The 19,270-nt window shown below is 36.5% G+C and overlaps 2 protein-coding genes across 2 annotated transcripts in view; one reads left to right on the top strand and one right to left on the bottom strand.

Annotated features, from left to right (window-relative positions):
- The window catches only part of LOC135467913 (ubiquitin carboxyl-terminal hydrolase MINDY-2-like), a 53,543-nt gene that overhangs the window by 27,727 nt on the left and 6,546 nt on the right, over nucleotides 1-19,270 (top strand). The window lies entirely within an intron of this gene.
- Nucleotides 19-17,930, bottom strand: LOC135466628 (uncharacterized). Its single transcript, XM_064744219.1, has 4 exons — nucleotides 16,677-17,930; nucleotides 8,989-9,118; nucleotides 6,172-6,299; nucleotides 19-4,595 (listed from the first exon to the last, which is right to left on the bottom strand). Exons 1-4 carry the CDS (start codon nucleotides 16,792-16,794, stop codon nucleotides 4,450-4,452), a joined length of 522 nt encoding a protein of 173 aa, XP_064600289.1. The 5' UTR covers nucleotides 16,795-17,930; the 3' UTR covers nucleotides 19-4,449.

Below are 19,270 nucleotides of genomic sequence, written 5' to 3'. Positions count from 1 at the left end.
GCACTATCTGTATAATATTTCACTATTCACTTCACGGTGGCCGGCATTATGGCGGGACCATTTCTTTATACACTGCGCATGATATTGTTCACTGTTGAATTTACAATGACATTTTCTGTACAAGTGATTATGTTAACTGAGTAGCTATTAAAGTTGCTGGCCTTTCACATGCTGCGTCACACAAGACCTGGGCTCACTACTGTACCATTACCTGACAGAGAAGTTCACTGGAAACCACTTGCTTTCCCCCAGTATGACATGTCACATGCCAAAGATGGGTGGTTTCTCTTGGTGGTTTTCTCTCTTGGTTCTTCCACCCATAATAAACTGACCATCAGTTTTTAAGTGAAAATTTCAATTTCTTGAGTATGGTGTTAAACATTGGTCAAAGCAGGAAAAAGGCCATTTTACTTTTTCAGTATCATATAACAGCCACCCATCATGGTATTATGCATCAATGTTTATTTCATTCAAAACATCTTAAGCATCTTGACAGATATATGAGATCTCTCATTCATAGAGTAGACAAAGATAAACATTGTCCCTCATGCTCATAGAAAGGAATTTTAACATTCCTTCATGCTTATAGACATGAATTTTAACATATTACACTGTAGTTTTTGCATGTGGAGCTTTGTTTTTTTAGCTTTTTTTAAGTAATGTGAGGAGCATATATACTTATGCTATAGAAATATTTAATGAAGATACAGTGGAGGGACCTGACTTTTAAAACGCCTTTGTACTGAACTGATGAAATGTACAACCTACTGCAAGTGGCTGATATTTCAGGTGAAAAAAACAAGAGCAGAACAGCCTTGTACCATCTTGTTTTAAGCTTCTTTCTCATGTGCTTCATGTAAGATAGTAGAAGACTTGTCACTTTTATATATCACGATACAATCTGTATTAAAGTCCAGATATTTTTGCAGAGGTAATCAAATAACATTATTACCTGAAAACTGAATGGCGCTGAACATAGACAGCACACAAATTAAAATAAAAACAATGTTTTTAAATACCACTCATTTCAATCTAAAATAAAAAATAAGCTTGAAAAAAAATTGCATACACTTCCTGGATCAATCATGGCATAGTGAAGATATATTCATTAATTTTTGTATCTTTAGTTTGAAATTTACTCAAATTATATAGTTACACAAAACTTAACAAAAAACATAGTAACATATTTATGACAGGCATCAACAGAAATGAAATCATTCTTGAAGAATAAAAATAGAGCAAGCACTTTATCATTTTTCTTATACATATGTTAACAGAATTTCACCTCTAAATATATACAAGCATGGTTTTCTTGAGCCTTGGATGATGCAAACATCATTTTATGTTTGAAAAACATAATTCTAACCCCTTTTAGATCAAACAAAATATACAACTTAAAATTACATTGAGCAGGGAACTATCTACATTATCTACTAATAATTAATCTACACGAAGTAGATATGTATATCTAATCCATGTTTACCCGAATGCCACTTTTTCTTAGTCCAATTTAATTATATATATAGGTGGCTGAGGTGATTAGTCTGCCAGCGCAGTGCAATGACCCAGGAACCTATCACCATTATGGTCGCTGTGAGTTCAAGTCCACTCAGCTCAGTTGATGCTGGCTTACTCTGCGGCCATATGTGGGAAGGTCTGCCGGCAAAGTACAGATGGTCTCGTGTGTTTCCCCCGGATTGTTGGCTGCCATCCTATTAGTGAAATATTTTTGAGTAAGGCATAAAACACCAATCAAATAAATAAATAAAAATGAATTATATGTAAATATACAAATTTCTATGCCACTTGGCTTTTGTTTTTGATTTGATTATTTACAGTTTTCGTCTGTAAAGCACAATGACTTACCTGTACTTAAATCAAGAATATAAAAAATCCCCTAATGTACAATACCTGCTAGTGATATACCAGTGATAATGCCATAAATGAACTTTCTGTGATCATGGCAAGTCCATTTACCGGGAAAAGTTGAGCTTTCTTTGATACAGGTCGATTATGTACCCATTCTATAATAAAGTTTGGAGTAGACTCTATGTCTATTTGTTAAAAACATATTTAAAGTCATGTGGTCTTATATACATGTAGGTTTAAACTTTGAAGACTATTTTGAGCAAAAATGATAACAATTATCACTTCTGAAAACACCACGTGGTCATATTTCCTTAAATACAAAGGTTGGCATCATTTTTTCTACAGCAAATCTTATGGATGATACAAGTATTTAGATTTCAACAAACTTGCAAATCTGTGTTCTGTCGTGTTCTTAACATTAAACTTAAGCAGTGATGTACAGTTGGTACAGCTAGCATAATAATGTTATGACCATTATAACTGGTAAATGGTCTGTCAGGAAAATTTTCATGAGTTGCTGCATTTTTGTCAGAGTTTGTACACAAATGCTTTCTGGACAACCAAAAACACATTCCTAGCCATACTTCTGAATCTGAATAGAACTGAATAATTGTGTGGTATCATTAACATGGAGCTGGTGGGCTGATTTAAATGAAATTGAAAAATGTGGGATTTTTGTGTACATCTTTCAAAGAACAAAATTAAGAAAAAAAAAAGGTGGGGGGGGGGGGGGGCAACAGCATAATATTTATGGAAAAAAAACTGACACCTACTGGTTAATGAAGATCTTATGTCCTAAAATATCATTGGACACTGATGATATGATGCATTATAATAACTGAAATATTTCTTTACAATGTAAGGTAAGGGCGTAACTATAAAAAAGCACGACATTTTTATACCCTAAATGACCTAAACTTTCACCCCAAAAGTTCATTTTTAGAGGCAAATAAATGTCACAAAATGTTATTCTCAGTGCTGACACAATTTTCTAGTAAAACATCATCCCGTGTTCCAAGCAAACCCCAAAACTGAAATCAATGGAACTCTCAGAATGAGGAAAACTATACAAGTTAGTCATGGACAAACTTTTTTGTTCTTTATGGCATGTAATAATCTCATTATAGTTTGTGTGGATGGCAGTACTACATATGCATGTCCTTGGTGTGGACTTCATGGCAGTGACATTACACACATACACTTTAGTTCTGGCATTCATTACCATTGTCTTCAGTGCTTATTATGTTTAAGTATTTGGAAGAATAAGACATGGGTGAATGTAACATGTTTAAATTCATGAATGTCTATACACATGTACCTATGTATTTGGCTCTGGAAATGTTGAGTTGGCAAAGTTGCGTAGGAACTTACATATGTATGAGGAAAGAGTTGATGTGGAAGTGTAGTTACCTTCTCCAGTGACGTTCTGTGAGTGGCATGATAATGAATAGCAAGATGTTGCCAATTTCTAGTGTGGTACAGTTAAGGTGACAGTTAAGGTGTGTTTTCATGTTTGTAAACTTTCCATTACAGTACAAACTGTTTTGGGTTATGCAGAAAAGCTTCACAATGCCAGAGTTAAGGCTGGCATCACTTATAATTTTTCAAAGTCAGGGAACTGTCTTATCTGGGTATCTACTGTAACATACAGATGCTATTCCTAATATTCAGTAATGCTTGTGTTCAGTTTTTGCAGCTGTGTTAGAATAGTTTCTAGAGATTTTTGCTCGTATTTTCATATTTTGTTGAATTAAGCTGATGAATACAGTTGTAAGACATCCCTTAAAACCCCAGCTGTTTTATCTACAAACACATTAATAGGTTCCATTCATTATTTTGGACTTCAGTAAAACTTTAAAATCAGTGTTCCCATATATATGCAATATAAGTTATTGTGGTTTAAAACTGGTGAGGTTATTTTCCTGAGTTATCTCCCCACCTTCTGCACCCTCAAGAGATCAGTTTGGGCATAAATTTGAGTTGTGGTCCATTATTGTACATCATTGGTTTGAATTAAGAATTCATGGATGTTTGATTTATGCTTCTGAGTGAAAAAAAAAACTCAAGGCATAAAAACTCATGCACATGTCTAATAATGTTCATGCAAACCATCATTACAGCCTACACCAAAACAACCTTGTTGTCTTATGCTGTAAAGAACAATCTCTTTCTGAAACAGATCCTGTTTGGTGACAGTGGTGTAAAAGCATTCATTGGCACAAGTTTTCTCAAGAAGGAAATTTTATGATCATAAATGACCTAAGGTGTAAATGGACTTCAGATAGCTTTAGCAATGCTTTTTTCCTCAGGGGAATAAATTCTTCCTTACTCTATATAAAGGCACCATAGTCTACAAGGTGGAGTTTCAAAAGATAAACGATAGGCTATATCTTTTGATAAGTTTTCTGGCCTTGAAGGATATTCAGGAGGCTTTAAGAGACAATGTATCTGTTTATTCTTCCTTATATTCATTTAAATATTTCAATAAATAAAGAATCAACATCGCATATAAGTATATTTTTCTTGTAGTATCCTTTCAGAGGTGCTTGTCCGCTTTGCCTGGAATTGCCTCCCTTGGTGTTACCTCTTCTCTTTTGTCATCACTAGATTTATCACAGTGTGTATCAGTCCAAGAAGAGCACATGTATAGAGGATCTGCAGTCCAGGGTGACTGGAGTCTATACCATTGCGAGCAGCAGCGGCTGCTCTCTCTAATACATCTATACCTGAAAATAGACAGACATATGCCTTATTTAACATTCATGGGTTTGAATAATTTTTTTTACTTCGTTAGTTTTCGTAAATGTACTAGTGGCTATACCTCTGAAATTCTGGATTCACTGTCATGTGCCATAATTTTGGGGAAATGTTTGAATTTGTAAAACTTCCATAAAAAATCCTTTGAAAACACATGTATTTGAACTATCAAACATCTAAACTGTAGGTGTCAACAGTAAACCTGTTTCAGTGCTTGGTACATTGGTATACAAGTGCACTAAACAGAAAAGCTTGCAAAGTTATTACAGGCTTGTGTGTATGTGTGCATGCTTGCATGCTCTAGAGTCAGACTATTTTAGAGGCCCAGATAGGAAGTGAGAAGTACATATGGATGATGACGTGTACTAGTGGCTAGGAACAGTTGAGACTTGGCCAGTATCATATAACAGCAACTGTTTGCAGCAAGAACAGAGTAACTTCAACAGATTTCCAGCTGCTCAGAAAATACATATCAACTTAGTTTTGGTTGAAAAAAGTTTGTGATAGAAGAACCATAAGACACAGTTTTCTTATATTTTTTCTTATGACTTTTAAAATTTAAAATTTTAATTTTGTTGCAAAACAGTTCAGAAAGCTATTAAGGTGAAAACGAAGGCCTTGCTTAGAGAGAATGTCTTGGTACATGTTTTTCTGAAGTGTATAACATGAGAATCTTTGGCTTTATGTTGTGTTTTGGGGGGCAAAATATGTATTGATTTTACATGCTCATACATATCTTCTTTCCAGCTTGTAAACATGCTTCGTATCATGATTATATATCAACATTACAGTAACAGACAAGTAACCGAGTAACCATAGTAAGCCAAGCTGGGTAAATGTTTTGCATAGGCGGTGAATGCTTACTTTCAATATTTTTTTGGACAAGATGATTTTGGGTCTTTTTCCTGTCTCACTAATACAATGCTGAGCTTTAGGGAACTGGTAGGAATTCATGTTATAGTTTGGCACATGCCCAGAAACATATGCCTTATCAGATTGGGGTCACACGCTAAGGCTTGGCAGCTGTTACAGACTGTACAATATTGTTACTTGCATGTGCGCAGCAAGGGAAGAATGCACTTGCATCGTAAGAGTTGCTGTATGCAGCAAAATGAAAGGAATTACAGTACATATAATGTATTTTACAATAGACATTCACATAAACAAAACATTTTTAGAGGTAAGTAAAGGTCATGAAATATTACTTTTGTTGCTAAAACTCACATGTTAACAAACCTTAAAACATCTGTTCAGAGTGCTAATGCCACAACATTGTAGCAGGTTGAGGGATGGGTTATGGTATAGAATGTTGTTCACATTGTTTAATGTGTCAGGTGAATTGGTTATTCTGCCATTTGTGATGTTTTGTCTTTAGAAAACTTCCAGCCATTGTACATAAGTCCAGCAAGCCACTAATACCTCAACACATACAATATGGCAGAAATTGAAATTTGATTAAAATAAAATTTTTTGTTGACAAACATTATTTTGTGTTTCATAGGTATGTTTGGGAATTCCCTAAGTAGTACAGTTACTGAGACTTACTCTGGTTTTTGCACTGATATGGAGGTTGTGCCATATTCTGGACGATATCTTTGATGAACATCTCTTGTTCTACACGATCACAGTTAGCTAGGTGAGGAATGAAACAGTCCTGGACAGCATAGAATGCACTGTAAAGACAACACAAATAACACTTCATACAGTATATACTTTGTACATGGAGTCTACAATGGATGGGTCTAATTTACATACACTAGTGCATAATGTTGGACTTTGCATGTGAACATCAAATTAAAATTACTATAAACTGATTTAGCCCTGTTAATATATACATATATAACATGATATATTAAATGGTAAAGAACTTGAAAGAATTTACTTGGGGAGATGAAAGGGATTGGAAAATTATAGTTGTGTTTAGCTTTTGCTCCTTAGTGACATTTTTTCATCAGGTTAAAGGACACCAGTACTTCTGTCAGAGTCATGTTCCCACACGTTTTTTTAAGGTCAAATGTTACTGATGTATTCAGGAATTGCTAGCACTTGTCCTGAGATAGGACAAAAGTAGAGACCATTGGGACGAACTCCTGTGTCCTGTCCCAGGCAACAGTCAGTTGTCAGCTGTTCAAACAGGGAAACCGTGAAGGACCTTGAGGTTTTTTGACTCAGGGCAACTGGAGTTGAAATGCTTCGAATTTCAAGTACTTTTTCTGCTGCACTCAGAACTCTGTGGATGAGGTCATTCTTCCTAGTCTCAAGCACAGTTTCTATCAAGTAATTTAGTAGTTAACTCCAACTACATAATGTTATATATTTTTAAAAAATCAAGTTGCCAGTGGGTTTTACTGAATTTATAAAGAGTTTTCATGCCCTTGCCTACATACATGTAGCGCTCTCCACATAGGACTATATTTATTCAGCCTGCTCTTGTGGAAAAACAATGCTTAATTAGCACTATGTTTTGATATTTATCTCCATAACCAAATGGTTAATGTGGATGATATGACTACAGGAAATAGGTTCTTGTCTTTCTTATTCCTTCCTGTCAACAATGCACTGTGTGACTCTGACCCTGTCTGTATGTGTCAAACTGGTACATTTCATGGGAGGAATATAATTAGCTAGAATACATATTGCTTTATCATGCAAATGTCAGTCTTCTTCATACACAATATGTGACACTAAACTGCTTCTCCACACCAAAGGTGTCATTTCTCTGACTTACATTGAAAAAAGTAATATTTTAGAGAAACGAATTGATGAGAAAAGGCAAAATTATAGTAAATGTACTTGTTTCTTTGAAGTAATAGTTCAAAATCTGCCAATGTATCGGTAGGCGAGCCAGTACGTTGTTTTGAGTGTTTATGAAGAATTTGTTTAGAATGTGATCTTTCTGTTAAGCGTGACTCCATGTGTGATGCTGTTTTGCTAACCAGGAATGCAGAAAGTTGGATGCAGATTTCGACTGAAGACTTAATTTTGTGTTTAGGCCTTGGTAGATTCACAGACAACTTTTCATTTAGCTTTATGTGAAATATTACTTCCGTTTCAATTTGTGGTAAACTGGCAAACCAGTGCAAGTGAGGAGAACACATACTTATAGCTCAGCTGATTTATCAACATGCTGTGTAGTGGCCCACACACATGGTCACCACAGTGAATTTGGAAAAGATAACTTTGTTTTCTCAGCACAGCACATTGGCCTCGCAAGTCATGTAATCTAAAATATAAACGGGTATCAATGTACTGTTCCTGTAGGTGGCCAGATTACCCACTAAATGTAACTTTTTTTTTTAGTTACTGGGCATACAGATTTCTCAGTGGTTTTCAATTCCAAGATTTTATGCTTTTCTGAAGACATTATCTGTTGCCTGTAGATAAGCTTTAGTCTGCTGTACCTCTTGATGGCTAAAAGGAAGGCCATCTCTGACCTCAGGTTGAGGTTAATTGGCCAGGCTTCCTGCAAGTCTAACACTTCAGAGCTTTTATTGGTCCGAATGGATAGCTAACGCTAACTACAGCCTTCCTTCTATTGTTCACATCTAGGAGTCTAGCCTCCCTGCAGATTGTTTGTTGGAACATGGTTTTGCACTGATGGCTGCTGGACAATCTTGTCTTTGTTTTGGTTTTTGTCAAAGGAGTGAAGCCCAAAAATATGTGTTGGAAAATTATCTCAAGAGCATTACAATTTTGTGAAAGCTTCTGAAGGTTAAATCTAGGTAATAATGTGGAAGAAATTTTTACGTTGTGCTTTGATTATTTAAACCATCAAATAAAGTGGTCGATTCCAACACTGTTATCATCATGTAATTTAACGGTATTAGAATCCAAACACAAATGGTCACCTGTTTAAAGTTTTACCCATTTACATCTAAGCAATTTTTTATGTACTTGGACAACAACTAACTTTTAAAGTACATCTCTGCATGTACCATGTGCATTGAATCATAAATTGAATAATTTCTCTATTCACAACATTTTTGCTTGAGTGTTCTTGTATTAAGTTGTGTTTTCTTTCTAATGAATATTGAATATTCTTGAGTACTGCATAAAACACTCATCAAATAAAGAAATCAAATGAATTAAAAATATTGTTTGAAAACTGACAGATATTTAGGTAAACATTTATTCACATCATACAAATATAATGTACGTTAATGTATGGTATGTGATGATGCTTACATTTTTTAGAGTACCTGATCATAGTTTTCTGACCCTTGATGAAGCTAAGACCATAGGAGCTGTACAAATATTTACCCATGCACTCGGAGTAGCTAGCCCCCAATATCAGTACTTGCTGTAACTACTTGCTGTAAACCCTGATAAGTAAGTGGTAGGAGTTCCATTTGTCCTGCTTACCCACATGTATCCATTTCCTGGTCTAGTTTCTCATCTCTACGCTGTATTAGGATGACTAATTGGGTAAAGTTACTGTAACAGGATAGCTGAGCTGCTCCATAACATGTGATCCCGCTTGCTGTCTCAATTCCTGAAACAAAACACATGGACATCCAGTTAGACAGGGAAACAAGTCCATCACACAATGAACCATCTACATGTTAAATCATTGCTGCTTTTATATCATCCTTTATAATACTTACCATATGCTCACCGACATCATAAAATATATGATGTGCACCTGTAGGGATACAATATTGTTATTATGCTAAGCATATACAGGCGCCAGCCACAACATACACACTGAATGTATGATCTCCTGCTTGTATTTCTCAGGCATTCAGCCTGTTTAAGTAGCCTATTACTGTCCATTTTGCCAAACTTATGGCTGTTTTTGTTCTTAACCTTTGACATGTGTAGCTATTATTTTGATTGCTCAAACCAGTAGGGGATATGTACTTAAATCAAAGCAATAGTTCCAGAATCCTTGTTGAACATAACCAATACAAGTATATGGTTTTATGTTTTTCATGGGGGAATCTAACTTGGAAAACATATTGTACAGCATAGCTCTGTTCACTCACAATTCCACCAAAACTTCATTAGTAAATTGCTTTATGCATGCCCATTTTACTCAGCAATTTGTTTGTGCTCATTATGAACATTATTGCTTTGGGTAGAGTTGTATTCAGTGTTACAGACACAGTTTCAAAGTAGCGTGTCCATGCACAATTCATTTTCAGCAGCTTTCGGGTTTGCGCTGGATGCACATGGTTATATCTGTGGTTTTAATATTGATTTTAAATGATTTTTATCATTTCTGGTGCAAATGAACATATGATATTGTTCTGTATTGCACTTTTCAGTATATCAGTTTTACCGAAATACTGCCACTTGATGTTCACCTTTAATAATCCAGCCACTCTACACAGAAGCCATGTTTTCAGCTAAGACTCCTTCAGAAGTAATTTATTGTATTATATTGTAACAGATGCAGCACATTGAATGGTACATGATTAACTCTTGAATAGGTTGACTGTCTATTGACAGGAAGGTCGTTTCAGCCATTAGGGCGTATAGTTTAGGGCTTCCCCTTCCTGCTTAACCCATTCTTATCTCCATCCATCACCCATAGTCTGTCTTGTCCCTTCCCTTTGCTTATCTTGGCTCCCAAAATAACCCCTAGTCATAACACAAGAGTTCACCAGTATGGGGCAGTGCCATCAAGCTACCATGACTGTTAAAAGCAGTCAAAACACATATGCACATTTATATAGTAAGACTTATAAATATTTTTGATTTTCTTGAAATGTTGATCATTTTTTTGACATAAATGTGTATTAATTTTGTTTTATTTATAAATGAGATACATGGCCTGAATGTTTGCGTTGATTTTTTGATGAAACAAATTTAAGGTTTTTTATCTTTGAACATATGTTTGAGTGGCTGTGTGGAAATAATTCGAAAAATATTTTTCTTTTGCCTATGTATCTTTTATTTTCAAGTTCTTTGGGCAGCTCATGGTGAAGCCTGCGAGAAACTTAACATATTTCCCATGTTATATTCATCCATTTTAGCTCTTCCCATAAAGAAAGCAGATCCGTGATGTATGAGGGGTTCACAAGTGGTGATTTGATAGCTACCTATTTAAATGATACCAAGGCCTCCATCTTCATGAGAACTGAGCACAGAGGACCAATTAGCACTTTGGACTATGACCTATCTTAACCCCTCCCTCTTCCAACCCCATATACACTTATCCTCTTTTAAGACAGGAGTGTTTGTCATTTAAGCACCTTTATCTGCGACTTGCAGCCAAAGCCACCAGTCGTGTCTTTCTATTACAGTTGCAGCCCAGTCGAACATGGTTTTCATCTACCAAATGATTTCATCAAGAAAACGTGCATGAACTGCACATGAGCGTAAAATTCCTCGGCTGGAAAATTTATTTATTTATTTTTTGAATTGGGGTTTCATGCTGCACTCAAGAATATTTCAAGATTATACATCTGGGTTTGGGAAACTTTATTGCCTCAGTCCCAGAATAATCAATCAGTCTTAGGTGGGACAAGTTTGCTGTATGAAGCACATGTACAATTAGCTATTTACTAAGGGACTACAGACATTCAGGAACTTATCTAGTATTGATCCAGTATTCAAGTTGATACAAGTTTAAGGCCATCATGTTTCCCAGCAAGCAGTCATAATGTCCAAAAAACCATACCTGTACTATTAATGAGCTCTGTCCTACGTCCATTCATCTCCACCTCTGAAGAAGGTGAGACATCACTGGGTCAGAGTTTGCCAGGTTATTCCTACCTACACAGCAGCTGCCCTAACAGCAACCAGGGTGCAAAGTCCATCCCATCAGTTAGGGCTCTACTTTGTGTTTATCCTCTCTGCCAAAGGTAATCACCTGCCCAGACTACTAAGCTAAGCAATCCATCATCATCCGACCTGTACTCCCACTACTTCACCTTTGACCACTGGTCTATGGATGCAAACATTGGTCATCTCATATCATGACCTACTACCAGTTGCTGCCAAATTTTGCTCCTGGCCCATCACCTGATGGCAAAATGACACCATTCACCAAGAGTCTTGTGTATTCTGAAGTGAAGTTCTAATATGCCTCCCTTAAAATATACGTTTATAATGTTATTCTATTTCATCTATGGTTTAGCATTTTTAAAGTGACACATTTTGCTTGATTCTGATTGCTTCATCCACCTTAAACGGCCACTGGTTTTCTTGTCTGACAGTTCTTTTTTTACGTAACAATCTTTTTGCAAAAACAGGATTTCCTGATTCCATTTCATACATTTACGTGTATGTCACCAAAAGTGTGGCTGAAATAGCCCACAAGTTACATAAAACAGTTGTCATTCATAATATTTAAATGTATATAAGATAAGCATGCTAAGCCTGCTCACACAGAACTATTCCACAGCATCTATAAAAAGAATTTATTTTAAGTACAGGTTGTAAGCATTAATCCATTCTCTGGTATTATTAAATGCTGCCTGTCTATGGCAAATGTTCTTAATTATCATTGATTGTGTTAACACATGATAATTGTGGTTAATTAGTGCTGAAACGAGATCTGCCACTCCAACCACTTATGGCTAATTGTTTGATTACGTGTGCCGATAATTAACAAATCATAGCTGTATGTAATGTAATATTCTCATTTTCTGCATAAGATCTATGTTTATTTGTATGTTAACCCATTGGCCTAGAGAGACCAACAACCAAGGCACAATTTCTGCAGGTTAAAGGCTGATTTTGTAAATTTAGAGGACTAGAGGGATTCAAGCCACCATAACTCTTTCCCTTAGAGCAGGAAGTGTTTGATTAAAGGAATGGTTACCATGTGTTTCATGCTCCCAGTTGGGTGTCTACTGCTGACCAGTACTACCCACCCCAAATGTTCATGTTCTAAGGCAAGAACCATGTGTTAAACAGCTGTAATTGTACCACCTGTTTATTTCTGCAATGTCAGCAAGCGCTTACTGGGGTGATGGCTTCATGCTTTGTCTAGGGCTTAAATGTGCTCTCCCCTTTGACATGGGCTAGAAAATGGTTATCAATTTGGGCTGTTCTTTAAACAGAGAAAATCTAAATCTTTTGCAGAGAAGGGTGTAGGCATCTAGATGAACCTCCATTGGACTAGGGTGTATCACAATATGAGATACATTTGTAGCTGTGGAATGAGGTCATGACACCACATATGGAAATAACAAACTAACTATCTTGAGCATCACGATTTCCCAGATTTAAGCTGATGTCCTTGAGCTGTTAAAGTCGACTATGAAGTCTGACAAGATTATTGTATTGTCAAGTAAGTTTTGTTCTGTTCCCATTTGCTAAGTCATTTGTTTTCGATTTCAGGTGCAAGTTATTTATGTTTTTATCTATATGTATTTATTTAATTGTTGCTAAGCACTAGGCTTAAACCATTCAGCTTTGGGAAGCTACTGACAAACTTTCCCACATGTGATGTGCAGATGCCCATACCATTTTGGTGGAAGATAAGTGATCTTCAGCTTACATTAAACTGCACAAACCACAAGTCTAGTTACACCAAGGAACAAATCAAATCTGATGGAAGGAATACCTTCCTATGAATTGATCAACTGAAGTACCTGTGCCTGATTTATAAATTAATATGTACATATCAGGACTCATTTAGCCTGTTAGCATGCAAATAGAATTAGAAACTAGGGTACCTCTCCAGTATGTTTGTTTTAACAAGTACATGTATATGTACAAAATCAACACATCAGCACAGACATACATACACATGTATGTTCATGTGTTCCAAAAAGCTTATAGGAATCTGACATACCGCTTGCTCTTTACCTCACAACCAGGGAGTTAGTGATAGCCTCAGAAATACAATCTGCTTATTATTAACCCTCTCCCTCCAAGAATTCCTAGGCATATGCAAATATAAATGGTACATAAGAGTCTATACCATGTAGAAGACTGCCCTCTTCACTGAGTTAGTTCAGCTAGGTATAGGCTTGCTAGGACACCACTATGGAGTAATGCTTAGAACAACTAGCACCTACTTAAATAAACAGGACTCTCCAGTTTCCTGTACCTATTGCCAAGAGGTTATGACATGCAGACTTAGACTACTGCTGAGTCAGCATTTTGACCAACATAAACACGCTAACTATGGAATTTCTGGAAATCCTAGAATACTGCTGATTGCTTTTGCATCCTATTTTTACCAAACCAGCCTTGTTTGTTCCTGGATTACAAAGGCTGTGATTCTAGAATTACTGCCTGATAAGTGATGAATAACAGCTAAATATTAGTACACAGTTGCAAACATCCAGAGTTGTAACATCTGAAAGACCATAAATACATAAATATGCTGTTTAGTCTATATACATTGTAAAACTACTATAATTCTTCAACTTTTTGGTGTGTTTGCAAGGTGTTTATTCAAGCATATTCTGAAGGCATTTTTCTGTGCAGACAGAAAGTATTATGCTTTTTTGCGAAGCCAATCCAACCATTGTAATTTTATCTCCAAAATCATCTTGAAAGTGAGCATAAATTGCAGTAAAAGTTAGCCTTTCATATGGGAAAAGGTTGAGGAATCAGGGTACAAGCAGTTACTGACAATTAACATTTGTGAAATCTACATATCATACTGACCACATTTTAAAGCAGAGTTCCTGTTAGTATACATGTCTGTTTCATATCTTCAGATTGTTAGTCATTTAAATTGAAGTGCAATATGCCTTTGCTTGTCTGCAGTGCTTCTTACACATGTTCATGAAACTAACATAATAAAATTCAGTTTTGTGACTCGCTTGAAAACTAGTCTCATGGGGCAGACTGGGGGTTAAATAATTGGCATATGCCAGGGTTGTCTGCTCTTTCCCTTTTTTTTTTTACGAACAAAACCCTGCAGTGCTTACTCTAACTTAATATTCTGCCAACTAATAAACCAGCGAGATTCTAGAAGGGCTACTGATACTTGTGTAACTGCCATTCTACATCTGGCAGGCCTTTTTATGCGAAGTGTCTGTAGTACTTATACATTCATTAACACAGTTTGTCTGGCTTGTGGCATGTTTTTTTTGGAGGGAATCTAGGTAGGGCCCTGTTAGTGGATTTGACTGAGAGGGTTGGTTAACCTACACATATCAGTACTGCGCAGGGAGAGATGAGTTAACGTGTATCTTGAGGTGTGGCAGACCCATCCGGCTGTCTGACTAAAGATCTACAGTACACATTGTTACATGTATTATTATTGTACTTAATATATAGTTTTGTATTTAATATATTCAAGGGTACACAGCTGAAACTTACTGTACATATAGGTCCCATTTTCATTTGAAGTACTGGAACACATCTACAACCTTTTCTATATGAAAATTGTATTTAATAATTACATCTGGTATAATCCAACATATTTATTTACTTGTTTGAATGGTGTAAATTAAGCATGTGATAATACAGAAATTTATTAGTGATCTGTAATATTATACTGCCCTAAAACATATTAGTGTGTGCGAGACCATTACACTTCTTCATATAATAACATTTCTTTTTGTATTAAGGATACCGATAGGCTGACAAATTTTATGCTATGTATGTGGATTTTTACAGTGAACATCCATGACTTGGATCTTAAAATACAATATATATATATATATAACAATGTATATATATTCATATATATTGTGGATGGTTATTTGCAAAACTGTAGAAGCATCACTTCAAAAGCAGACACAGTTTTGTTTGTATAAGAGACCTTATGCGTATCATAACATAAAGTTTGTCTTACTGTCTGTGACATCTGGAGTATTGCCACTGAACTAATGAAGGCCAGAAACAACTAATTGCAAACAAGAATAGACAATCCCTACCAGATGTGTAGTTATTTGTTTCGTTGTTTATTGTAATAATTGCTTGTAGCTTACTCTTGAAGACTAAATATACATGATGCATGTACAAAGGAACCTAACTAAAGTGTAGATAAAAACTACATGTACATAAGAAATGTTAAAATTTTGTTGAAATGCCATAAAACAAGCAATAAAACACTAAAACATAAACGTTTAAATTTCTATGTTTTAATTCTGGATTACTTAAGACTTAAGAATAATAATTTGAGTTTGACATAAACCATCCAGTCAAATAAATAAATTAATAAATGAAATTTGTTGTCCTTTTGACACCATTTAAAGCTATGGTACACATACATTCCCCTGTAGAATAGTCTATTACATCCAGGCAACTAGTCATCTCAGGCAGTGCCAAGTGTAGGACATTGGTCACCAGGGTTACATGTTATTCTACCTGACCATGAGTGTTATATTGATTATTACTGTAACACTAGGTGATAGAATGGGTAGGTGGTGGGCATTTCCCCAGACTTAATCCATGTACATGTATGGACTCATATATACAGTACAAGCACATACTGTATGCCTCTTTCAGTCAGTTGATTAGATTATTGATTGGGGATCTACCCTAATTTCTGTCTCATGTTACATGAAGTGATATATCTTCGGACACAGTTATCTGTATGATGTAAAGGCATTTCCTGTATTTCACCTGTTTAGCATTTTTTAAATGTCACAGTTGACCTGATATAGATTGATTCATCTACTTTAATACAGTGCCATTTTTTTTGTGAAGTTTGACTAATTTCTTATCAGAAAAAGTTTAGAACTGGCATTAAAATTTCTTTTTAAGTCCTTTATGTGCTTCTTAAAAGTTTGACTTCATTGATCAAGGTGTGTGTGGTCTGAACTTCATGTAAGATGGTCACGTAATATGCTGGTAGTTTTCATTACTGCTGTGAAATAATCCATCCAGACAGTGCAAGTCCTTAAGACTATATCTCATAATATATGTATGTAAAGGTAAAAATCCATGAAAGGGTTCAAAAAATGGCTTTTTTTCTGTCATAGCTAGTCGTTGTAAGTTCCAATACAAGTATGGTTAGAATTTTATGGATACTTTAGCAGGGATACTTTCCTGGTCTATATTTACTCTTAATAAACCCTTTGCTCCTGGCAGTAATGGATGGATCCGATTCATTAGAGGTACTGGTACATATACATGTATTTCACTCTTAAATGAATGTTTAACCTGAATACATGTACACCACAACTCACCTGCATATAGAATGAGAAGAATAGTAAAGAGTATCCATTTGGAGAGGAAATAGGTAAAGCTAATTCCATGGCTGGTAAATCCTCTGCCCATCCTCCCCTGTAACACTGATATATTCATCTATAATGGTCCAAATTGGTTGACTATCTACTCCAGTTAAGTGGATTGCCTACCATTCAGACTGTATGCGCCTGTCTGAATATTAATATGTGAGGGTATTGATTGCTCCCTTAAGGCTGTCCGCTCTGAGGATCGGTGTGCACAGTATAGATATCAGAGGATTGTCTAAGCCAACTCAGTATTCACACACATGAGTGTCCCCTCCCCTCAACGTGAGTGATGGGGAGGGTGATGGAGGGACTGTCAAGTCCAGTTCCTCAAGTCAGATCCTGTCACAACTTGATAAGGGTGATTCAAATCCGTTTGTTTGTAGCTTATGAGAAGGCTGACGGTGTGTTTGCCTCAGGAAGTGAGAAGTGTCATGCCACAATGACTGTTCAAGTGTATGTCCGTCCTGCTGGCAGGCTTGGGGTTAGCAGTGCACCCTGGCACACTCCACGCTGGCCCATGCTCTCATCATGATTCACACAATTAAAGGAAGTCTCTCTCCTTCAAAGCTCAAGTACCTGCCTGGCCTCTGTTGAATACCTACTCTTGGCACATTTCCTGATGTTGTTATTAAACCATGTTGTGAGGATTCGAGGGAAGTACGTTGTCCACAACACAAGGCTCCATCACAACTATATAACTGTAGTCGTCCATTCCCAGTTGCCCGTTTTCTTTCATAGCCCTTGGGGCAAGGCCTGACTCACCCTAGCTGGTCAGAAGGACTGGAGTTATTTTCTTTGACCCCCACCTTTCCAGCTATGCATCAGCAAGCAGCTGTTGTTGTTATGCCAGTGCTGAACTGGTCTCTGATGTACAGACAACAAAAACGAGATCTTCATAAAATGAACATGTGTAGAAATACGATGACGATCTGCCTGGGGATAATAATCCTGTCACTCTCTATGTGTTATACAGCTTGCAGACGTGCCACATATATAGCCACATCCACAGCAATCACATCCAACCATAATTAGGCCATATTGTCCTAGGATATAATGTCAGCCTCAGAACTGGTATTACTGCCACTCCAGTGTTGGAGAGCTCCATTCCAGGCCAGTCACTCTGCCGGTTATCCTGACTGCCCTCTGCCTCTTCCCCTTTTCCTCTGTAACAACTTCACTGTATCTTCTTCCCTCATCTCCCCATCACCACAGACTCCTGATAGACAGTTCCACAACAGGGATTGAGGCTCTAGATCCTCTGAACAAGACTCCACATGGCTCTTTGCTGGGCCACAGAGCTTGGTTTACATTACAGTCTTGATATTACATGTATCTGCAACAGCTTGAACACTTTCCCAAAATGAGGTCACATGTGAAACTTCAGATTTTCAGTAGACACTGTATATGAAATTTCTACTATTAAATATTGATTTAACAGTGTGAAGTGTTTTATTTTTTCGTTCAATTTTTCACAAATTTTGATGTATCCTGATCTTGTTTACAGAATTTTTGGAGATTTTTTCAAATTGTAATCTTGAGTGATAAATCTTTTGGTTTCTGTTTTCAAAACTCTTTTGTACATGCTCTGTATATTACCACCACCCCTCCCCTCTAGACCCCCTCCAAGACTTCTCTCCAGTTATTGGCCTGGCACTATTTCTGACTCACTTGTTTAATCACATGACCTGGCAGCTTCTGTCAGAGGCAGCCATGAGGATTTCATCAATGATTTATACAAACAGGGCTCCTGTAGTGTCTCTTATAAAGCCCTTTCTCATAATTGTTTATGATAGACAGCACATGGGCGACAGCCCTCAGTTCTCCTGTATCCCAAGGAGAAGCTCAGATGGAAGGGATAGAGATGTGCTAAACATTTTGATATGGAGATAGTGTAGTGTCCTATAGCTTACAAACTCTTGACCTTTTAAAATGATTGACAGATGTCTTAGTGGTCAGATGTGCTTATCTCTTGTCCAGGCAGGAGCCTTAATTTGTTTGACCACAAAATTCAGGGAACAAAGAAGTCGTTGACGTCTCAGATTATGGATCAGTTGTTGAGGACTGTATAAAGGTTTAGTCTGGACTAAAATCCCATTGGTTTTATATTTGAATTGAACAGGCATAGTATATATTCAGTTTTATTACAAACATACATGTATCGACATGATGCTATGCTTATCTGAAACAAAAAATACGGAAAAAGCTAAAAACATTTACTTATGGGCGTGTTAAGTAGTATTTTGTTTCGGTGGAATGGTTTTCAGCTTATTATGGCTGGTGATATGTGCAAGTTCACACATGTGGCTGTAGATTTGTAAACTGGAGATGTATATTTAGCACTCCACCCATTTCATGCACAATATGTACCACTCGTGTGCAACAAATACGTCGCTCCATCAAGGATCAGCCATTGACCTTCCTTGTTTCACATGATAATTCAGGTTTTGATGGTCACAAATGATGATGGTGGGCAGAAACCAGAGGTGCTTATCTGTGGATGTTTATTCATCTATATCGTGTTGAAATGTTAAGATTCCATTTGGCTG

The sequence above is a fragment of the Liolophura sinensis genome, chromosome 6 (genome assembly GCF_032854445.1).
Source record: "Liolophura sinensis isolate JHLJ2023 chromosome 6, CUHK_Ljap_v2, whole genome shotgun sequence".
NCBI lineage: Eukaryota > Metazoa > Mollusca > Polyplacophora > Chitonida > Chitonidae > Liolophura > Liolophura sinensis.
Note: the sequence above shows the minus strand (reverse complement) of the source record. Positions and strands in the feature narration are given on the sequence as shown.